This window comes from Elephantulus edwardii, unplaced genomic scaffold (assembly GCF_000299155.1).
Source record: "Elephantulus edwardii isolate Elephantulus edwardi_28Jun2011 unplaced genomic scaffold, EleEdw1.0 scaffold00009, whole genome shotgun sequence".
Classification (NCBI taxonomy): domain Eukaryota; kingdom Metazoa; phylum Chordata; class Mammalia; order Macroscelidea; family Macroscelididae; genus Elephantulus; species Elephantulus edwardii.
In genome coordinates, this window is record NW_006399759.1 from 18615955 (window position 1) to 18638553 (window position 22599).

Consider the following 22599-nt stretch of genomic DNA (forward strand, 5'->3'; position numbering starts at 1 on the left):
AATATCCCTAGTACCACAACCCCTTCTAAACCCAGCCTGGACTTCTGGCAGTTCTCTGCTGATGTGCTGTTCCAGTAATTTTTGGATAATCTCTGGTAGAATCTTGCTTGCATGTGAAATCAGTGATACTGTTCTATAGTAAGATGAATGTGATTATAAACTCTGGAATTTTCCTTTTCCGATACACTCATTTAATCTTAGTTCATTTAATCATTATGACACATTGAGTTTATAATCACTCTGATTTTAATGTAAATTTTTTAAAACACTGATTTTAATCTTGAAATGGTATTATTAATTATTATATACTTAAAGTTTTATTATGTAAATTTCATGGCATGTGGTTGGAAATCATTGAGTAACTGATATTTTTGTTTTTGTTTATGGTTTTCCTTGCCAGTGGAACAAAGCTGTTGAATTAGCTAAAAGTCATAGTATGAAAGAAATTGGATCCCTGCTGGCTAGGTATGCATCTCATTTATTGGAAAAGAATAAAACTCTGGATGCCGTAGAACTCTATCGGAAAGCGAATTACTTTCTTGATGCTGCTAAACTGATGTTTAAGGTAAAGTAATAAATACTGAGGGATATGTTTTAATTTTATTCACAAATATTTGTTACAACAAAACCCCTTTGGTTTTTATTATTGCTGTGATTATATAATATCTTAGGAGAGCTCCGGTGGTCTTGTGGTCTAGGGGTAAGAAGCACACAGTTCAAATCCACCAGCTATTCTGTGGGGAAAGATGGGAATTCTCCTCCTATGAGATTAACTGCCTCTGAAAACCCACCAAAGCGTTAGCTATGGGTTGGTTCCAACATGATGGAACACAACAGCAACAACTTAGGCAGCTTTGGTGGCTTGTTGTTGATGTGTACCATCAAAACAGAAATGACCCATAGCAGACCCTCTGGTAGGTTTTTTGAGGCAGTTAATCACAAGGGAGGAGATTGCCCATCTTTCTTCTATGAAATGACTGGTGGATTTGAACCTCATGCATTCACTATTGCAGTGCAGGTTTTTACCAGTTGGCCACCAGGAGCATTCTGCCAACACACAGATAAGCAGTTTGAATCCACCAGCTGCTTGGAGGCAGAAAGATGAGCAGTCTCTTCCCTTTCAGTTTACTGCATCTGCAAACCTGCTGGAGATTCAGCCATGAGTCACTTCTGACTTGACGGGTACAAAACCACAAGAACAATAACAATGTGTTATCTTAGTATTATTACCTTTTACTATCAAGAGTACTTATTAGTACTAGTATCTTATTTACATGGGAGAGAGAGGAACAGTCTCCTCCCATGCTATAATAACTGCCTCTGAAATCCAGTGGAGTTATGGAGGGTCAGCCAGAGGTTGAATTCCAACTCAAGGGTATACAATAATAACAACAACAGTACCTTTCTTGTAAGTAAACAACTGGATATTTACTTAATACTAAAATTTACAAAGAATTCTAGAATTTGTAGGTACCACTACTGAAATTATTTTTATTGTGAATTAAATCTTGCTGACAGTAAAAATAATTTTGATGACTTTGAAATGTGAAAGCTTTACAAACATGCTCTTTATAATATACATTTGGAGCAAAGATGACCAGTACTGTATGAATGCATGTACACTTTACAGTCTGTTATAATTTTCCATTAGATTTCACAAAATAAAAACTTTCTTCAGTTTTAAAAAAAGGAAATGTAAATTTGTAAATACTCATTATGTTAACTCTATCGTATCTAGGTGCTTGGAGCATTGTTTTAAATACCTCTGTACTGTGACAAGGTTGCCCATCCATAAAAGCTTTCTTCATTTTGATTTAGTTATTTCTCAGGCCTTGCTATTTTATAAAATTGATATAAATTCTAAGAGCTAGTTATAAAATAGAAAAATAAGTAGGAATAAGTGCTAAGGAAAAACAATGATTTTTATGTATTTATTATAAGTAAGTAATATGTGATATTCCATTCTATTACTTTTCTTAAAAATTAATATATAGTTAATTTTGGAAATTATTATATTTGTACAGATATATATTAAGAAATAAATTTCTTACATTTTTAAAGATTGCAGAGGAAGAAGCAAAGAAAAGAACAAAACCTTTGCGTGTTAAAAAGCTCTATGTACTGTCAGCTTTACTTGTAGAAGAGTACCGTGAACAAATGAAAAATGCTCAACGAGGAAAAGTTAAAGGAAAGAGCTCAGAGGTAAAGGACAACCTTAAGTCATTTTAAAGAACATTAGATCATCTTAAGTATTTAGGAAGAAATCCTTATCAAACTGTCTGAACAAGTCAGTTAATTTGCATGTTAGTATTTACTTTATTAAATGATATCAGGAAAATGAACAAAATGAATACTCAGATTTGGAAATGTCTTTTCAGAGAGATTGAAATTTCCTTTAAGTCAGATCTGTAGTCTTTATTTTTGTTAAAAATGTTATTCACCTAGTAAATACTTCCTTCTAATCAGTGAGTTTAAAAACTTTCCTAGAATATTTATATTATTTTAATGTCTAGATGAGTCATTTATTAAAATTCTCTAAGGATGGCACAGGTTTGGGTATAGTTTTCTTCTGTTGGTTGTAAGGTTGTTATGTATAGAGTCTACTGACAGCACCCAATGACACAACTTCATAAAATTGGATAGTTTCAAGTTAACCCTGTGGATTATATTGGAAAAATGAATTCTTGAACGACATTCTTGGTAGTGATATGATCACTTTTAGAGCTGTTTTGGTGTGCAGCAGTTTCGGAGGTTGCCTTTTTAATTCTGACTGTTGTTATGTGGTAGTTCATACTATGTGTGTTTGTGTGTGTATTGACAGAACACCTGGGCTCTTTTTGTAGACCACTTCTGCTTTGGCTGGTTTGCTGGAAGAGGAGGTGCAGTCTACAACTGATCGTTTCACAGACAATGCTTGGAGAGGAGCAGAGGCTTACCACTTCTTTATCCTGGCACAGAGGCAGCTCTATGAGGGATATGTTGACACTGCATTGAAAACAGGTGGGCATATTTAAATAATGCACATGTGTATTATGTCTGAAAATTAGAAATTGAATATTGAAGGACAAAATCCTTTGATTTTCCTTTTCCTCTTTTTACAAATTGTTTTGCATATAATCATTCTTGTAATTGTGTTTAATTCATGTATGCTGTATTTTATACAATCATTCATCATATACATTGTATTTTACATGATTAATTGCTATTGTTCTATGCCTGTTGTCACTCTGACCTACTACCCTTTGCTGTCCTAGCGATCCTCTTACTTCCTTTCTGCTTCCCCTTTTGAACATTTATACTTTAAATGAATATTATTAGCATTTTCCCTATGGATTTCTCTACATATGGTTGACATTGTTATACATAATTTGCTTTGTGCATTTCTCTTGAAATTCTTTTATTCCTAAATACTTGTACTACACACAGTACATAAAAATCAGGCATTTGAGATAATTAAAAAAAAATTATTCACTATTCCATGCATTCAAAGTTAAAACACTTAATAGCTCAATCTATATCCTCACTTAGTCCAGCCCAACATTGAGCATAAGGGGCCTCACAAATCCTTTGATTCCTCAAGCCAGCAAGCCTTTCCTGTACTTCCAAGCATCTGTACATGGTAGGTGGGTAGGGATGAACAATGGGTCTAAGCTCAGCCAGTTTCTCCATTATTGCATTCCTCCCTCTTCCACTCCTGTGGATCTAAGCCATCGGTATGAGTGGGCAAACTTCAACCTCAAGTCTTGGAGGTGGAGACTGCTGGATGCCACCTTGACCCTGCTTCAGAGAAGCCAAATACCTTGGTCAGTAAGGAGAGTCTCTTCCTTTCCTTTTTTATTTTTCAGTCTCTTCTTTCCTGCTTACCCTTTTTACAAATGTGAATCTCCTCCATCAGCAGCGCAATGTGGGTCCACAAATTCATTCAAATGCAGATCTCCTCTGAGTACTGAGTGGGACTCAGTCTTTCCCCTCAGCCAAGTTCTAACTCCCCCCACCACATTCTACTTTAAACAAGCTTATCTCCTCTCCAGGGCAGATCTTCCCTTTTGGTACTCCAAATGAAGAATTGGCCAAGGGTACAATGACCCACTTTTTAAGACTAAATCATCCAGTGTTCTTTTATATAGTATTTTTTTCATCTCCCTTTACTTTTTTAAATTGATTTGCATAGAACCACCTTTACACACTGCACTTTATCCATGTATGTTGTGTTCCACAATCCCTCATACTCCCTGTACTTCATATGATTAACTATCTCTTATCCTTGTCTTTTATCACACTGAATCTCCAACACTTAACTGATCCTCCCTTCTAACCTCCTCCATCCAATTAATCATCTCTCCAACAGTTTTGGAGGGAATTGTGCTGGTAACCTGGTGGCCCCTGTTTGGTGGTTTGAATCGAGCAGTGGCTTCCGTGGAAGAAAAATGGCTATTTTTTCCTGTGTGATTTACAGCTTCTGAAAACCCTTTGGAGGTTCAGCTGTTAGTCAGTTCAGACTGCACAGCAATGAAGTTATTTTTTATTTGTTTTTTTAATCCATTTTTAACATATCAGAAAGATATCAATAAAATAGAAAAATACTTTATAATCTATTAACTCAGAGCTAATCACAATTAACATCTGGATAAATTTCCTTTTAGGTATCTCTATATGCCATTTAAATATATACAACTTGTCATAGTGTACAATGTTATAGTGTACCTTGTTCCAGAACTTGCTATTTTCTGAGTAGTATGCCGGAGTTAATCTTTGCACTGAGGTAAACAGATCTCTGTCATCATTTTTAGTAGCTGCATAATATTCCACAGCATTTATATCCTATGGTTTATAGGAGAAGATTATGTACAGACAGTATCAGAATCTTTTTAGGAAAATAAGTAGTAAAGTACAAATAATTTAAAATTTGCCTTTTTAGTAGTTTTTTTGGTCACTTCCTATTTTTAAAATTTTTTAATTAATTTTAATGAAAATTTACAAAGACTTTGGATTTCTATTCATTCATTGTTGCACTTTCCTCCCTGCCCACCCCTCCTCCCCAATTTGCTCTTCTCTTTGAAAAGTAAAATAAAATTCTTTGATTGTTATACAATCCCTCCCAAGTCTACTCCAACTATGCAGCCTTCATTCTGGACTCCTGTCATGACAATAATACCTAATCATATATCCCTTTTAAACAGTTCTCTCCCTCATTTGTTTCAATACAGTATACATAATTTATCTCATCTTTCTCAGTCTCCCCCAAACTACAATATCAGTCCTGCTTTACAACAATGGCACTATGCAGCATTTGTCCCTCTGTGACCGAGATCCTTTACTCAGCATAATGTCTTCCAGGATCACCCATTTTGTATAATAATTCATGAGTTCCTTGTTTTTCAATGCAGCATATTATTCCATTCTTTGAATATACCACAGCTTCTCTATCCATTCGTTTGTTGATGGGCACTTGGGTTGTTTCCAGCTCTTTGCTATTGCGAACAAAGCCACAGTAAACATGGGTGTGCATATATCTGCTTGGGTGGCAATTATGGTTTTTTTAGGGTATATTCTCCAATAGTGGAATTGCTGGGTCAAATGGTATTTCTTTTATTTTATTTTATTTTATTTTTTTCAAATGGTATTTCTATCTGCAGCTTTTTGAGAAAGTACCATACTGCCTTCCATAGTGGTTGCACCATTTTACATTCCCACCAACCACTTAATGAATAAAGGTTCAGTTTCTCTGCAACCTCACCAGCATTTATGTTTACTGTTCTGTTAAATTTTGTTATTCTTCCTAGGGTGAGATGATATCTCATAGTTGTTATTATTTGCGTCTCTCTTAGAGCTAGGGATTTTGAACATTTCTTCATGTGTTTGTTTGCCATCTGAAAGTCCTTTTTAGTAATTTTTAAGCATACAATTCAGTGGCATAAATTACATTGGCAATGTTGTATATAACCTTCCAAAACTTTGCTTTACTCCAAACAGAAATCTTGGAGGTAATAACTCTTCATTCCTTTTTCCTTGAGTCATTGATATTTCATTAAGTATATTCATTTAATATTTGTTGTACATGTTGTTGTATGTATCACAATGTCATTCCTTTTTTATGATTGAATATACTATGTGTGTGCCAAATATTGTTTATTATCTGTTGATGAGCATTTGGATTATTTATAACTTAAGTGTTGTGAACATTCATGACAAGTACTGGTTTGCATTCCTGCATAGGCAATTAAGGAAAAATTGCTGGGCTATTCTGTTGTTACAGGGTTCTCATTTGGCAGTGCTGACCCGAGAGCATCTAACAACAACATAGTAATTGTATGTTCACCTTTTTTGAGGATGTTTAAAACTTTTTTCCACAGGACTTAACGCTATTTATGTTCCCACTAATAATACCAACAGTGTTGTTCTTCAGGAAAGATATTGACATGTTCTTTTTGACAATGAATGTGACGCCTTTCTTCTTCAGTTTGTCTTTTCTGCTTAAAAGGTCATATAGACTCAGAATGGCCAGTACCTGTCCATTTCACCTCACTAAAAACAGTTGATTTTTATGCGTTTCATTCTTTATATTTTTGACAAATTCTAGTTTTCCCAGATTCATGCTTCATACTTTCCATGTTCTGATTATTATGGTTGTTTGTACTTGTTAGTGATAGGACAATATCTATTTGCATATGAGGAATGTCTGTTAACATGTCTTACTCAAATTGACACAACAACCACTAAAACAAAAAATAAAGGAATAGAGGATTTCTAACAAACTTTTAAAACTGATACATACATGGATAACAAGACATATAAATGGTGATAGGAATGTAAAAGTTGGGAAAAAAGGAAAGGTTGGAAGTTGCAAAATAGGACCTTCATAAGAGAAACAAGAGCAGAAATTGCATGACAAAATTTTGTACAACCAACAATTTATTAATTGCAAATACCTTTTTTAAAAAAAAAAATCTAAAACATGAATGTGCATGTTCTTCACTGGTTGGAGCACATAAGAATAAAATGGACTGTGAATCACTTTTACATTTGTGAAAAAAAGCTCAATGTAATCAGTCAGCACAAGCCCAGGAACTAACTTGCTCATATATACATTCATTTGACGTTAAAGAAAATGAAAACAAGTCCAAAGGGACCAATCTTTTGCTGATAAAGTGAGAAATTTTAGGGACAAAAATTCTCTTATAGTAGTGTCTGAATCTAAGTGATAAACTGTTAATAACATTTTTCTGTATAGTCAATATGTATCACTCTTTTTCACCCCCATGTTTTTACTTATGTGTTTAGAAAATCTTTCATTTCAAGTTAGTAAGTTTTGTATTTTAGAATTTCTTGGTAATCCCATTGTTGTTCTTCTTGTTGTGTACCGTGGAGTCAGAACCAATCCATAGCTGACCCTCTGGTGGGTTTTCAGAGGCAGTTAATCACTTGGGGAGAGATTGCCCATCTTTCTCCCATGGAGCAGGTGGTGGAATTGATCTGTGTGCCTTCAGAATTGTAGCACAGCTTCTTACCACTAGTCCACCAGGGCTACTTGCATTATTAAAAAACCATTTATTAAAAATATATTATTTTCTCACAGATTTTTAAATTTTACCTTTATTAAATATATGCATATTCTCAAATATCTCTAGACTGTACATTTCCTTTTCTCTTTCTCTGTGCCAGTTCTATCATCTTATTGATGTTTTTTGTTTTCATATCTGATAATTAAACTTTCTTCCTCATTTGGAATTTTTTGCATGTTCTTTCATTTTTTTTAACCCAGGTTAACCCCTTTTAAAGATGATTAGAGTTTCAGTGAAATCCCATTAAATGGGAATTGCATTAATTTAATAATATTGGACAATTATATAGGTTTATAATATTGAATTTTCTTATTCAAAAACATCTTTTTTTAAAACATTGCATATATGTGTTTGCCACTACCTATCAACTGAGGACTGTCACTGGTCTCCCTGAGACTGATGTGTGATGGCAGCCAAAGGACGAAGGTCAGGAGTCAAGACCTTGTGGGGGGCCTTTGTATTTAAACGTGGATTGTTATTATATTTTGGAGGAACATTCTTCTAAGTGGCACAGCACTCTTCTGTCAGTTTGCTGTACTGAGGTAACTTGTGGCTGCTGTGATGCTGAACCTTCTGCCATTGGGGTGTCAAATGCCCTAACAGTTACCCATGGTGGACAGTGTTTGGTGGAGCTCCCAGTTTAAGACAGTTTTGAAAGCAGGAGTGGCATCTACTTCCTAAAGAACTTGCTTCTGGAAACTCTATGAACTTTGAGAAATGATAGTTGTAGAAATGCTTCATTCAGGTCTTTTTGTACATAGGGTCACTATGAGTATGTTCAACTTGATGGCGATCATCAACAACAACAACATATATGTTTCTTTAGTTTTCTTCTTAAATTCTACAGACAATTCCCTTTCATTTTATTCTTACTGTTATCAATAATAATGGTACTCTTAGTTTTTTCTATTTTAACTGATTAATATATACTATGAAAGAGAGTTAAACAGTCTCTTCCTATGTGATTTGCAGCCTCAGAAACCCAGTGGATAGTCATCTATGAATTAGTTCCCAATGAATTTGAGTTTTTACTTTATATATCACTTAAAATAATATTTACACATTTATATATAATTTCAGACTGATGTTAAAAGATAATTAGACTTTTAACTTGAGACTCCTTTCCTACTGGTAGAAAATACTTATATATGTTTCATTATGTTTATCTTTCAGTGATAAAATTATCTGAAGTCTTTTGCTCTGTTCATTGCTTATTATGTCCAGATGTGAAATCAGAGGATATTCTGTTTTGTAACTTAATTGATTTTTTTTTAAATATTGTTCTTCTAAGCTTTATTTTAAACACCTGACCCTAGACCAATTTATAGGACTCTAGTGAGCTCTGGTGGCTTACTGTCAAGAAGCTGCGCTGCAATCCCAATGGCACACGGTTTGAGTCCACCAGCTGCTCTGTGGGATAAGGATGGGCAATCTCCTCCCGTGCAATTAACTGCCTCTGAAAACTTGCCGGAGGGTCGGCTTTCAGTTGGTTCCAAATTGATGGTACACAATAACAAGAAAAGTGGCTTAGTGGTAAGAATTGCGCTGCCAAAACAATTGTATACATTTCAAATACAAGAGGTAGTCAAAGAAAGATGGAGGAGTCCTATGCAATTTACTGCCTTGAAAAACCCACTGTAGAGTCAGCTGTTGGTCAGTTCCAATTCGACAGTATATACCAACAACAGTTGCAAAATACATAAAAATATTGATTTAAGATTTCTTGTTAAATTTCCACTGCTTAACAAAATTGCCGTTGAGTTGATTCTGACTTAAAGTGACAGAGTAGAACAGTCCCATAGGGTTTCCAAGGCTGTAAATCTTTATAGAAGCAAACTGCTGTATTTTTCTCCTGACAAGCAATTGGTGGGTTTGAACTGCCAGACTTTCAGTTAGCAGATGCATACTTAATCACTCTTCCACCATAGCTCCTTACTTAATTATAGCAAGATACTGTTAAAATTGTAAAGCTAGAGAATAAAAAAATAAAATATCATGGGAAATTTGGTATTAACTCTATAGTGTGTTTTTTAAGCGATTGTAGTGTCAGTACAGAAAAACTGAAAATAAGATGTTGTTTAAACTTACAGGTTTATTTTCATCCTTCTTTTCCACATTGTTTATGTAAAACAAATGTAAACAATAATCTGTTAAAGAAACACAAAGGAAAAAAAACGTATCTTTTCATACTTCTCTGTCTTCTTCTGTAAAAATTTTGAAGTTATTGGGAATTATGACTACTATAGTACAATATTTATCTCTTAATGATGTGACATAGATATGTATAACATGGAAGGAAGTTGACTTCGATTGTTTTGGTTTTGTTTGGCTTGTGTGCATATTTTTAAGTAGCTTAACCAGATGACTCATTGGACCTTAGCTGCAAATTGAATTTAAAAAGCTTTGGAGATGATTACGCCTTCTTCTTCCTCCTTCTTGTCGTCTCTCCCATTACTGTTTTTCAGGTTTGTTAAAGTTCATGTAGGTTAAAGTAAAACACTTTAATATGGTTCTTATCTATGCCAGTTCATAAAATCTTGGTTTCTTTTAAAAATCCAAATTGTCTTTCGTTTTGTAGCTCTTCACTTGAGAGACTATGAAGATATTATTCCTGCTGTTGAGATCTACTCTTTGTTAGCACTCTGTGCCTGTGCCAGTAGAGCTTTTGGTACCTGTTCAAAAGCTTTTATTAAACTGGAATCTTTAGACACCCTCACTCCAGAGCAGAAACAGCAATATGAAGATCTTGCCCTAGAAATCTTCACAAAACATACTCCAAAAGATAACAGAAAATCGGAATTGGACAACCTTCTTGAAGGGTATGCTGATTATACCTTTTCTCCTACCTTTTTGGAAGCTTCTGATGTCCACTGTGTATTTGCATGTCTAATAAGACCAACAAAGACCACTGCTGTCAAGTTGATTCTGACTCATTGCAACTTTCCATCTGGTTTCCAAGTCTTCCACATCTTTACAGGAAGAGACTGCCAGTCTTGAGGCTAGCTGTCACGTTTATACATGATCACTATGCCAGAGCTCCTTATGTATATAAAATGATATGATATAAAAATCAAAGGACTAAATAGTGCCTTTCTTCATTTATATACCCTATTTTATTGGTGCTCTAGTTCTTCCTTTTAAGAAAATTTTTGTACATGAGGTTTATCTTGAAATTGTCTTTATTCTCCAGATTTTGAGTGTAATAGGTGAAGTAAATGAAACTAATTGTAAATTTTAAAATATAATTCAATTATGTTCCTTTTATTTTTACAGTGGGGAAGGAAAACTGCCAACATGTATTGCCACCGGAAGCCCAATCACTGAGTATCAGTTCTGGATGTGCCCTGTGTGTAAGCACTGCGCTCTGACTCAGGAAATAAGTAACTATAGCTTTTGTCCCTTATGCCATAATTCAACCCAGTAAAGAAATAGAAAATGGCATAAAGTATAAAATGCGTGTAGTATATATACATAGATAGTACTGACCAATGTGTGTGTGTATGTGTGTATATATATGACTAGATATATATATATACTCAGTCTTAGTCATATATATATATATATATAAAACTCTCTTAAGTACTATATGAAATAATCTGATTATTTCATGTTTTTATGTATTTTTTAGAAAAACTACATATTAATAATTATTAATTTTTGTACAAAAGTACAATTATGAAATATTAAAGCTGGTTTTCATATATAATTAATGATAGTCCATCCTGCACATATATTTATATGCACAGCTGTCTGATCTATCTTGCAGTTAGTTGTATACCATGGAAATATTATAAATAAATGAATTTTGTTTCACCTTTTAGTGTCAAGTTTATGAATTTATTTTTAATAAAACAACTTTGAATGGAAATAGAAGAAGCATAGGCGTGGAACAAAGTTAAATTTAGTGAATGACATCATCTTTCTAAAGGGAAATGGAATGATTTAATACTGAAATTAGCCCTATCTCTAGCTGTATTTGCTCAGTTTAGAGATTGAATACGTATGGCAAAAGGATACAACCTTGGCATACATCTTTCTTTATTTGAAACCATTCTGTGTTCCCTTGCTCAGTTCAGGCAACAGCTGCTTGGTCTTCATATAGGTTTCGTCTGAGAAAAATTAGTTGTTCTGGGATTCCCATTTTTCTCAATATTAACCACAGTTTGTTATGATCCACACAGTCAAATGACTTTGCATAGTCAACAGAACACAAATAGACAACCTTCTGGTATTCTGTGCTTCCTGCCAAGATCCATGTGACATCAGCAATGATATCCCTGCTGCCACGGCTTCTTCTAAACTCAACTTGAACTTCTGGCAGTTCTCTGTCAGTGTATTGTTGTAGTGCTTTATGGATGACCAAATAATTTGAGGAGCTAGACTCTGTAAAGAGGAACATCAGGATAGGAGAAAGAGTTTTCAACAACCTGCATTATACAGATGACACAACCTTGCTTGGTAAAAAGGAGGAAGACTTTAAATGCTTGCTGCAAGTGATCAAAGAGTACAGCCTTCAATACACATTACATCTCAACATCAAGAAGACAAAAATCCTCACTACTGGGCTGATTGATAAGCAGCATCATGGTAGAATGAGAAAACATTGAAACTGTCAAAAACTTCATCTTGGATCCACAATAAATACTCTTGGTACCAGCAGTCAAGAAATCAAAAGACGTGTTGCATTGGGAAAGCCTCAGCATTACCACTTTCCCTTTCTCATTTTCATCTTCAGTATCACCTGACAACTCAGAGTTAGATTGTCTTGCTTCTTCTAGTCTAGTGCAGCCTGCTGATTGAACTTGTGTTTGTTTAAATTTATGTTTTGGAAACTCTCTTCTATAGAGTCTTCTCATTTGCCTTTAATTTTGCCATATTGTGTGAACCTTAGAATTTTTCTTATTATTTAAAGGGAGATTCCTTAGTTGCTATCCCTAACCCTTAATTAGTTTTGATGCAGAAGCCAAAATTCTTAAAAACCACTTCTTAAACCTTCAAGGTTAAATAAACACACCTTTGTTTCTCTCTCTCATTCTCTTGCACACATGGGCACACACACACACACACACACACACACACACAATTTCTCCTAGCATAAAAGCATAGGTCTAGATGATTTGATCTATCTCAGGAAAAGGTTTAAGATCTGCCATGTTATCTTGGGAATTTACCTTGCTTAAACAAGCAATGAGAGAATGCATATCTGAATTGAACCAGTTGGTTTTACTCACCATGAAGGAAATTTCAAGATAACACCACCACCAACACGTTCCCCAGCCGAAAGAGGGAAATAGAGTGTCAGAATTGTCCAGATAAAGCAGATACTTAGAGAGAAGTTGGATTAACACAATTGGGCAGTATATTGAAGACAGTATGATAAAACAGTTGCAATATTTTTTTTCTTTAATTAAACTGTTTCATTAAACAACTGCTGTTGTTGTTAGGTGCCATTGAGTTGAGTAAGACTCATAGCAACCCTATGAACAAAAAGATCTGAACCCATTCCTGTCCTGTGCCATCCTCACACTTCCTGCCACACAAGAGCCCATTGCATCAGTCACCTTTTCAGTTCACCTGGCTGAGTGTCTTCCTCTCCTTTGCCAACCTTCCACCTTTCCCAACATCATGTCCCTCTCCAAACTTTAGCACCTCCTAGCAATATGTCCAATGTTAGGTGAAGCCTTATCGTTCTAGCCTCCAAAGGGCACTCTGGCTGCACCCTCTCCAAGACATCTGTTTGTTCTCTTGGCCGTCCATGGATGTTCAGTGCTCTTCTCCAACAGAAGAGTTCAAAGGTATCAATTCTTTTTCTGTTATTCTTATTCGTTATCCAAGTCTCGGGTGCATAGCTAGTAATCGGAAAGATTGTGGCCTAAATCAGGCGCACCTTAGACCTCAAACCGACATCACTATTCAACAATTTGGAGAGGCCTCTAACTGCAGATTTTCCCAGTGCAATGTGTCTCCTTATTTCCTGACTTCTGGAACCAAGGGTGTTAATTGTGGATCCAAGCAAGATGAAGCTGTTAACAGTTTCAATCTCTTCTCCATCCATCAGGACACTGACTATTGGTCCAGTAGTAAGAATCTTTGTTTTCTTGATATTGAGATGCAGTCCATACTGAAGACTGCATTCCTTCATCTTCTGCAACAAGTGCTTCAAGTCCTCACTTTTCATCAAGGTTCTGTCATCTGCATAATGCAGGTTATTGATGAGTCTCCTTCCAATCCTGATGCCACATTCCTCTTCACAGAGTCCAGCTTCTTGGATAATTTGCTCAGCATATAGATTGAACAAGTATGGGGATAGAATAAATTACTTTTAGGTAATGTAGAAGTAGAATTATTCTTTATCATAAAACTTGCCCAGAATTATGTTTCAATTTAGTATGGGAAAAGAAAGTATTGAAATAATGAGCCAGTGGTAAAGCTAAGTTAAGCAATGCACCAAACAAGCAGCAAAGCATTGTTTACTTGCTGTTATATGTAGAGGCTAATTTCATTATAAATTGTTTTGGTAAGATATATTTTGACATTATATTTTTATATTCCAAGGAGTGACATTCAAGGTTTTATGGGCCATTAGGTGAAAAAAATATCAAATATTTTACTATGCATTGCATTTGTTCTGAGTTTCCTTTCTATTTTATTGATGACATAGTCCTTTTTTTGGTATTGATTCACATATTTTGGTGGGAGTAGGATAGGAAGATATTTGGTTTCAGAGGAGATGAGGGGTGTGAGAGGGCAATACAATAGTTGTGAAATACTACTTTTGCTACTAAATAAGGAGGAAAAAAGAGAAGTTACAAATATGGGAAAAATAATTGAGGTTATAGACCAGGGAGCTCCGTTGGCCTAGTGGTAAGAAGCTGTGCTGCAATGGTTCAAATCCATCAGCTGATCTGCAGGAGAAAGCTGAGCAGTCTCCTCCTGTGTGATTTACTGTCTCTGAAATCCTGATGGAGGGTCAGCTATGAGCTGGTTCCGACTCGAAGCATACAACAGCAAGAACAGTGCTTCCAGTGAATTAATCCTTAAATTCACATGTTGTTAGTTGTTGTTAGGTGCTGTCGGGTTGAGAACAACCCATAGTGACTCTATGAACAACAGATTTGAACTTTGTCTTATCCTGTGCCATCCGCATACTTCCTTATACATATTAGAGCCCATTGCAGCAGTCACCATGTCAATCCACTTGGTTGAGGGTCCTTCGTTCCTTTGCCAACCCTTCCCCTTGCCAAGCATCATGTCCCTTTCCAAGGAATAGCCCCTCTTAGCAACATGCCTGAAGTATGTGAGGTGAAGCTTTATCATCTTTTCCTCCCAAGAGCACTCTGGCTGCATGTTCTCCAAGACATATTTGTTCTTTTAACAGTCCATGGGATGTTCAGTATTCTGCAGCTCAAAGGTATCAATAATTCTTCTGTTATCCTTAATCTTTGGAGATGAAGGTGTGCCTGATACAGGCCATGGTCTTTGCAACCACTTGTTATGCATCAGAGAGCTGGACAATGACTAGGGAGGACAGGAGAATTGACGCCTTTGAGCTGTGGTGCTGGAGACGAGTATTGAATGTACCATGAACTGCCAAGAAAACAGATTCATCCTAGAGAGGGTTAAACCAGGCTACTCCTTAGAGGCAAGGATTCTGGGACTTTGTCTGACATACTTTGGACATGTTGCAAGGAGAGACATGTCTTTGGAGAGGGACATCATGCTGGGTAGAGTAGAGGGATAGTGCAGGAGGGGAAGACCCTCTATGAGGTGGATTGATTCAGTGACTGGGGTAATCGGGATGGGTGTGTCAGAGGCAATGCGATTGGCACAGGATAGAGCAAGGTTTAGGGCTGTTGTACATAGGGTCGCTATAAGTCGCAAACGACTCGATGGCACATAACAACAACATCCTTAATCAACACTCTTGGCAACAGCAGCCAGGAAATCAAGAGAAGAATTGCATTGGGAAAGTCAGCTGTGAGGGACTTCTCAAGAGTACTGAAGAGCAACAACGTCAGAGTGGAGACTAAGGTGTGCCTGATCCAGGCTATATAGTCTTTGCAATTACATGCTTTGTGTCAGAGAGTTGGACAGTGAGTAGGGTTGATAGAAAGAGAATTGATGCCTTTGAGTTGTGGTGCTGGAGAAGAGTGTTGAATATACCATGGACTGCTAGGAGAACAAACAGATTTGTCCTGGAGAGGGTGAAGCTGCAATGTTGCTTGGAGTCAAGGATTCTGAAGCTTCGTCTGACATACTTTGGGCATGTTGCAAGGAGGAACTGATTCTTGGAGAGGGACATCATGATTGGGAGAGTGGAGGGGCGGTGAAGGAGAGGAAGACCTTCGATGAGATGGATCAATTCTGTGACTGGAGCAGTGGGAATAAGTGTGTTTTGAGATGGCTAGGCTGGCACAGGATAGAACAGCATTTAGAGCTCTTGTACGTAGGGTCACTATGAGTCACAAGCGACTCGATGGCACATCACAACAACAATAACAATATCCTTATTCATTGTCCAACTCTCAGATAATATAGCAAGTGATCAGAAAAGCCATGATGGCCTGGATCAGATGCACCATAATCCTCAAACTGACATCATTACTCCTCAGTAATTTGGAGAGAGATCGTCTTCCTCACTTTCAGCAAGCACTACGTGTTATCTGCATAACACGGGTTATTAATGAGTTTTCCTCCGATCTTGTTGCCATATTCTTTATAGAATCCAGCTTCTCAGATAATTTGCTCAACATATCGATTAAATAGGTATGGAGAGAAAATACAACCCTGTGGCACTCCCTTCTTATATTCACAACAGCCTCCTAATCTAGGTGTAAGTTTCACATGACCACAGATAAGTGCTCCTAAAGTCACAGAGTTCTCATTTAGGAATGAGGTTTAAAAAAAAAAAGTACCACTTTTTAATACGTTGCTGCAAATGTTGCTTTTAATTAATTAAAGGAGCATCATTCATACGGCAGTCATAAACAACTGAAAAAAAGTGTGTTTCTAAGCACGGTTGTCAATTTAAAAGTGCAGCAACGTGTTAAAGAGAAAATTAAGAATACAGAATTTGATGATGTAGCTCTTCAATAATTCGTTTCTAAAAGGAAAATAGTAGTATTCTGTTGCCCCCTGCTGTCTGCTTTTATGATTATTTTTTCAATTCTTCCTTGCCGCCCCCTATTATAGGAAAGTACCCTTTCCCCCAATGTAAAAGAAATATGTTCATGGCATAAAATTAAAAAAAATAACTCTGAGTATAGAAGAGAACATAAAAATATTGTCAATAACTTTTTTAAAATGTAAAGCATCAGTGTCTATTTTAGTTGACTATTGGAAACAGGAGTGGCATCCACTTCCGAAATAGCTTACATCTGGAAACTATAAACGTGGAGAAACAATGAAAGTTATATAAGTGTTCAGGTTTTTCATTCATAGAGTCGCTATGAGTTGTCTGAGACTCAACGGCACTTAGCAACAACATAACAAAGTTGAGATGAAACAAAAGAAATTTCTGTATCATCAATAAACCTATCAATTCCTAGTAGATATCTCCATTTAAAAAATATATACATTTATGAATTAGGATTATTATTTTAGATAGCACTCATTGCTTGTTTGGCAAAAGCTGTATGTGTCTTGAAATAAAGTTTCAGAAAAATGTATTTCTATCCCATTCTGCAGGTCACTGAATCAGAATTAACTTGCTGGCAAATCTATAGAGAAATTAAATGTAGATCAGGAGCTCTTATGGCCTCATGGTAAGGAGTTGCTAGCCTGAAGACACATGGTTCGAATCTACCAGCTGTGATAAGCAGCCGTGCTGTAATGGTTCAAATCCGTCAGCTGCTCCTCAGGACAAAGATGGGCACTCTCCTCTAGTGCTATCGAATAACTCTGCAGACCCACTGGAGGGCAGGCAGTGTGTCTGTTCTGACTCAGTAGCACACAGAAGCAACAACCACCACAACACTAGGTCATACACTCACTCGAATGGCCAAAATTGACAGCATAGATGTTGTTCAAAATGCAGAGCAACTAAAATGTTAATAAATTTCTGGTGAAGAATGCAAAATAGTATATACGCTTCCCCTCAAAAAAATTTCCATTTCTTAGAAATTCTTGACATGTATTTATTAAAGACCCAGTAATCTCACTCTTACAAATTTACCCAAGTGAAATAATAACATACAAAGACTGGTGAGCAAATGTATATAAGGTTTTTTCATGATAACCAAATATGCATAGAATTTAAATATCCATCAGTGAATGATTATAAAAACAAATTATCCAGACAGGAAAATATGGCTAAACAATAAGAAGATCCTAACTACTACTAAGTGAATGAACCCTAAAAAGAAACACAAAAAAATAAAATATTGTGTGCTTTTATTTATATGAAATTCTAGAAAAGGCAACTGCCTACACTCTTCCTTAATTAAGGTAACCATTGATTAGTACTGTATAATTTTGCCTTCTCTAGAATTTCATATAAATAATTTGATGTAACAAAAGAAACCAGATGGAACTGAAAAATGGAAACTAGATGGAACTTGTTATATGTTTTTATAACTAAAAACCTCAATTCCTAAGAAATATTTTTAAGTTAATAAAACAGTAAGGCTTTCTTAGAAAAACAAAATAGGGAAAAAGTGACATAATTATTGAAGACAAGAGAAAGGAATAAAACATATGTTAGACAAAGTAGCAAGAGAGCAGGCTTATCCCTATCCTTATCAATAATTAAATGAAATGTAAATGAATGAAACACTTCAATTAAAAATGTCAGACTGAACTGAAAAACAAGACCAGAGATTGGATGAAAGTAGAAGGATGAAAAAAGTACTCTGCAGATGGTAAAGAAAAGAGAACTCACTGCTATTAATTACTTCTAAAACTGTAAAACAATAAGGGAGTTCCTGGGAAAGTTAAAATATGGAGCTACCACAACAGCAGTGGGATTGAGCAAGGCAGAGGTGGTGAGGACGGCATAGGACAGGGCAAGGCTTCAGTCTGTTGCTCAGAGGGTTGTTGAGTTGGAGTTGGCTGATGGCATCTTACGACAAACAAAAACACATGACCTAGCGATTCCACCCCTTAAAATATACCCAAGAGAGTGGAAATAATAATGCAAACAGATACTTGGATACATAAGCATTCACTGCAGCGCTCTTGACAAAGGCAAAAAATGGAAACCAGTGTCCAGCAACAGTGTACATCATTCAGTGGAATACTGTTCACCCATGAAGAGAAGTGAAGCTTGGTTGAGCCTTGAAAACATAATGCTTAATGAATTAAATCAACTGCAAAAGAACGTATTTGCATGATGTTACTTAGCATTTAAAATTGGCAAATGTATGGAGATATCTCTTGAGAAGAGATGGCAGGGAATCTCAGTACCCTTAGTCAGAGACAAGCTAAGTATTGACTGTGGAATAAATCATCAATTGTTCATATGCAAATTCAAAGTGAAGATGAAGAAAGTTAAAACAAGTCCATGAGAGCGAAAATATGACCTTGAGTTTGTTCCATGTGAATTTAAAAACCATTTCAAAAATAGATTTGGGGTGTTGAACATTAATGACCAAAGACAAGTTGTGGGACAACACTAAGGTGTTGTATGTACGACGATGAAAGGGCAAGAAAAAGAGGAAACAGAGGTTATGGACTAGGCAGGTAGCAGCCCAAGACATCAGAAGGCAGAGTGGAGGGTGGTAATTCTAGAACTTGGAGTTTAAAAGGAAAAGGTGAAGTAGTTCAAACACTAACTGAATGAAGGAACTGAATGAAAACATCAAATAAGGTTGTTGTTGTTGTTGTTATGTGCTGTCGAGTTGCTTGTGACTCATAGCGACCCTGTGTACAACAGCCCTAAACCCTGCTCTATCCTGTGCCAATCACAGTGCCTCTGACACACCCATCCCGATTACCCCAGTCACTGAATCAATCCGCCTCATACACCTTCTGCGCCGTTCCTCCACCCTCCCAAGCATGATGTCCCTCTCCAAGGACCTCTCCCTCCTTACAACATGTCCAAAGTATGTCAGACGAAGCCTCAGAATCTTTGCCTCCAAGGAGCAGCCTGGTTTAACCCTCTCCAGGATGAATCTGTTTGTTTTCTTGGCAGTCCAGGGTACATTCAATACTCTTCTCCAGCACCACAGTTCAAAGGCATCAATTCTCTTTCTATCCTTCTTAGTCATTGTCCAACTCTCTGATGCATAACAAGTTATTGCAAAGACCATAGCCTGTATCAGATGCACCTTAGTCTCCAGAGTGACATCATTGCTCTTCAGTACCCTGGAGAGATCCCTAACAGCAGACTTTCCCAGTTTTGAACCATGCAGTGTTTCCTTGCTCTGTCCTGACGACTGCCTCTTGGTCCAAGTATAAGTTTCGCATTAGCACTACCAAGTGTTCTGGGATTCCCACTCTTCTCAGAGTCAGCCACAGTTTGTTATGATCCACACAGTCAAATGCCTTTGCATAATCAATGAAACACAGATAGACATTCTTCTGGTATTCTCCCCTTCCTCAAAAAAAAAAAAAAACAAACCCCAAAACCAAAAAACAAATGCACACCAAACAAACAACATAGAAGAAGTTGTTGATGATTTGCTGGAAGAAAACTTCCCAAATATGAAAAAAGAGAAGATATCCACTAAAGTAGGATAGATAGCATTGTTGGGATTGGAGGAAGAGTCATAAAAAATCTGCACTATGTAAATAATAAGGAGAAATGCAAAAAGATTTGAAGCACTTACTGAAGAAGATAAAAAGACTATAGCCTTCAATGTGGATTCCATCTAAACATTAAGAAAACAAAATTTTTCACCACTGGACATATAGGCAGCATCATGATAGATGGAGAGAAAACTGAAGTCATCAATGGTTTCGTTTCACTTGGGTACACAAATCAGTATCCATGGTAGATGCTGTCAAGAAATAAAGACATGCTGCGTTGGGGAAATCTATGTCAAGGACCTCTCCAAAGTTCTAAAGAATAAAGACGCCAGTTTATAAACTAAGGTATGCCTGATCCAATTTGTGCCTGACCAAATTGATATTTTCAGTTGCTTTCTATGCATATCACAGAAAAATATCAGTTACAAAGGAACAAACATTGCAAACACTGCTGTTACAAAATAGGACAGGCATGGGGGGGTGTTGAGGAGAGAATGGGGAAAGAGGGGCTAGACAATGAACACAGTATTAGAACAGATGAGTGGAAGAGCAGATGTCCAAAAGGAGTTACAACAATCTGGAATGCAAGTGTGAGGTGTATAGGGGGAAGGCAAGGAAGAAAATGTTCAACAATGAAAAAAAAATTATTTAAAAAAAACAAAATCCAAATCTCTAAAAGAAAGTTAGACAAGTTGGACAACGAATAAGGAAGCCTAAAGAAGAATCAATGCCTTTAAGTTGTGGTGTTAGAGAAGATCATTGAATATCTCACGGACTGCAGAAAAAACAAACAGGTCTATCTTGGAGGAAGAGAACCAGAGTGCTCCTTAGAGGTAAAGAGAGTACAACTTTGTCCCACATATTTATGGAATGTTGTCGGGAGGGGCCAGTCCTTGGAAAGAGACACCATGTTTGGAAAGATAGTCATCAAAGGAGAGGAAGACAACAACACGATGAACAGGACAGCAATGGTGTGAGCCTGTGCAGATTGTGAGGACGGTGCAGGAGAGGGCAAGGGTCAGCTCTGTTGTTCATAGGGTCACCATGAGTTGTACACGACCTGATGGCACCTACAATAACAACATGTTAAGTAAACATGTAAAAAAATGGAAGACACCTTTTAATCAATAGCTATTAAAGAGTTTGACCTTGGCACTGACAACCAGCTGGAAGGTCAACTATAAGAAGGTTTTGACTCTGTGGCAATCAGATGAGTTGAAGTTGAATAAACATAGACAAAGATGGAAAACATATTTTCATTTATAGCTCTTAAAAGTATTATGATATGAACAACAAAAACTGTCATGAGTCAGGGTTACTTGGCATAAACAATATACGATAGACCCCAAATGAAAACCACCCAGGCATGTCATAACCAAACTGTCCAAAAGAGATTAAAAACACTGAAATCAAGGAGAATCAGTAAGACTGAGTTCTAATTTCTCAGCAGAAACCAAGTAGGAAAAAGCTCAGTGGGTTAATATATATTGTTGTTGTTGTTAAGTGCCGTCGGGTCGCAGGCAACTCATAGCGACCCTATGAAGGAGAGTCCTTAATGCTTGGGTGTCTCTCATCTTCTCTCCAGGTTCATAGGGTTTCCGGAGGCAAGCTATTATGGAAGTGGATGCCACTCCTGCTTCCAAGCTTAACATATAAATAAAAAAAAAACACACATAAAAATTAAAAAAAGGTTAACATATAAATAAATAAAATCCTGAAACAAACCTATCAACCAAGAATTATATACCTAGCAAAATTTGTCCATTAAATGTGGTGGTGAAATTAGGACATATCCAGGCTAGATAAACAGAAATTAAGAATTCATGAAAAGTGGACCAAGTTTACAAAAAGATACTCCGGGAAGTGCTTCAGACTCCTAATCAAGATGACAGACAAGTAGAATTTAGCGCACCCGCGCGCGCGCACACACACACACACACACACACACACACACACACACACAACAACGGGAACACATGGAGTCACATAAGATGGGATCTGAGAGTTCTCTCTAATCTCTTTGATCAGGTAATACCTTTCTCCAGAAGGGCATCGGCTACCTTAATCTCATCTTTCAGGAAAGGATATCTTCAGTCGCAAATCTCCGTTGGGGTCTGGCTTTCGAACTGGATGGCCTCTTCACATATCCAGCATCGGGAACTCACAGAGTTACACAAGACAAACACCACCACAGTATCAGATCTAGAAGTGATCTGTGTGGACCTTGGAATTATCACATTGTGTCAGCAATGTAAACAGAGACAGTAAATCCTGTGGCCAGGATCTTCCCTCAGTACTGCCTCAAGCAAAAAAACTTTCTCTGAAGTTTGTACATGGGATTTGGATTTAC

The 22599-nt window shown here is 36.6% G+C and overlaps 1 protein-coding gene across 2 annotated transcripts in view; it reads left to right on the plus strand.

Annotated features, from left to right (window-relative positions):
* Positions 1-11040, plus strand: part of WDR35 (WD repeat domain 35) — a 114632-nt gene extending 103592 nt beyond the window's left edge. For both annotated transcript variants that reach the window (XM_006880655.1, XM_006880656.1), the window contains 5 exons: positions 401-565; positions 2062-2202; positions 2844-3000; positions 10141-10381; positions 10836-11040. In XM_006880655.1, coding sequence (XP_006880717.1) covers positions 401-565; positions 2062-2202; positions 2844-3000; positions 10141-10381; positions 10836-10986 — 855 coding nt within the window. In that variant the 3' untranslated portion in view covers positions 10987-11040. The remainder of the gene's footprint in view (positions 1-400; positions 566-2061; positions 2203-2843; positions 3001-10140; positions 10382-10835) is intronic.
* Positions 11041-22599: the final 11559 nt, after the last annotated feature.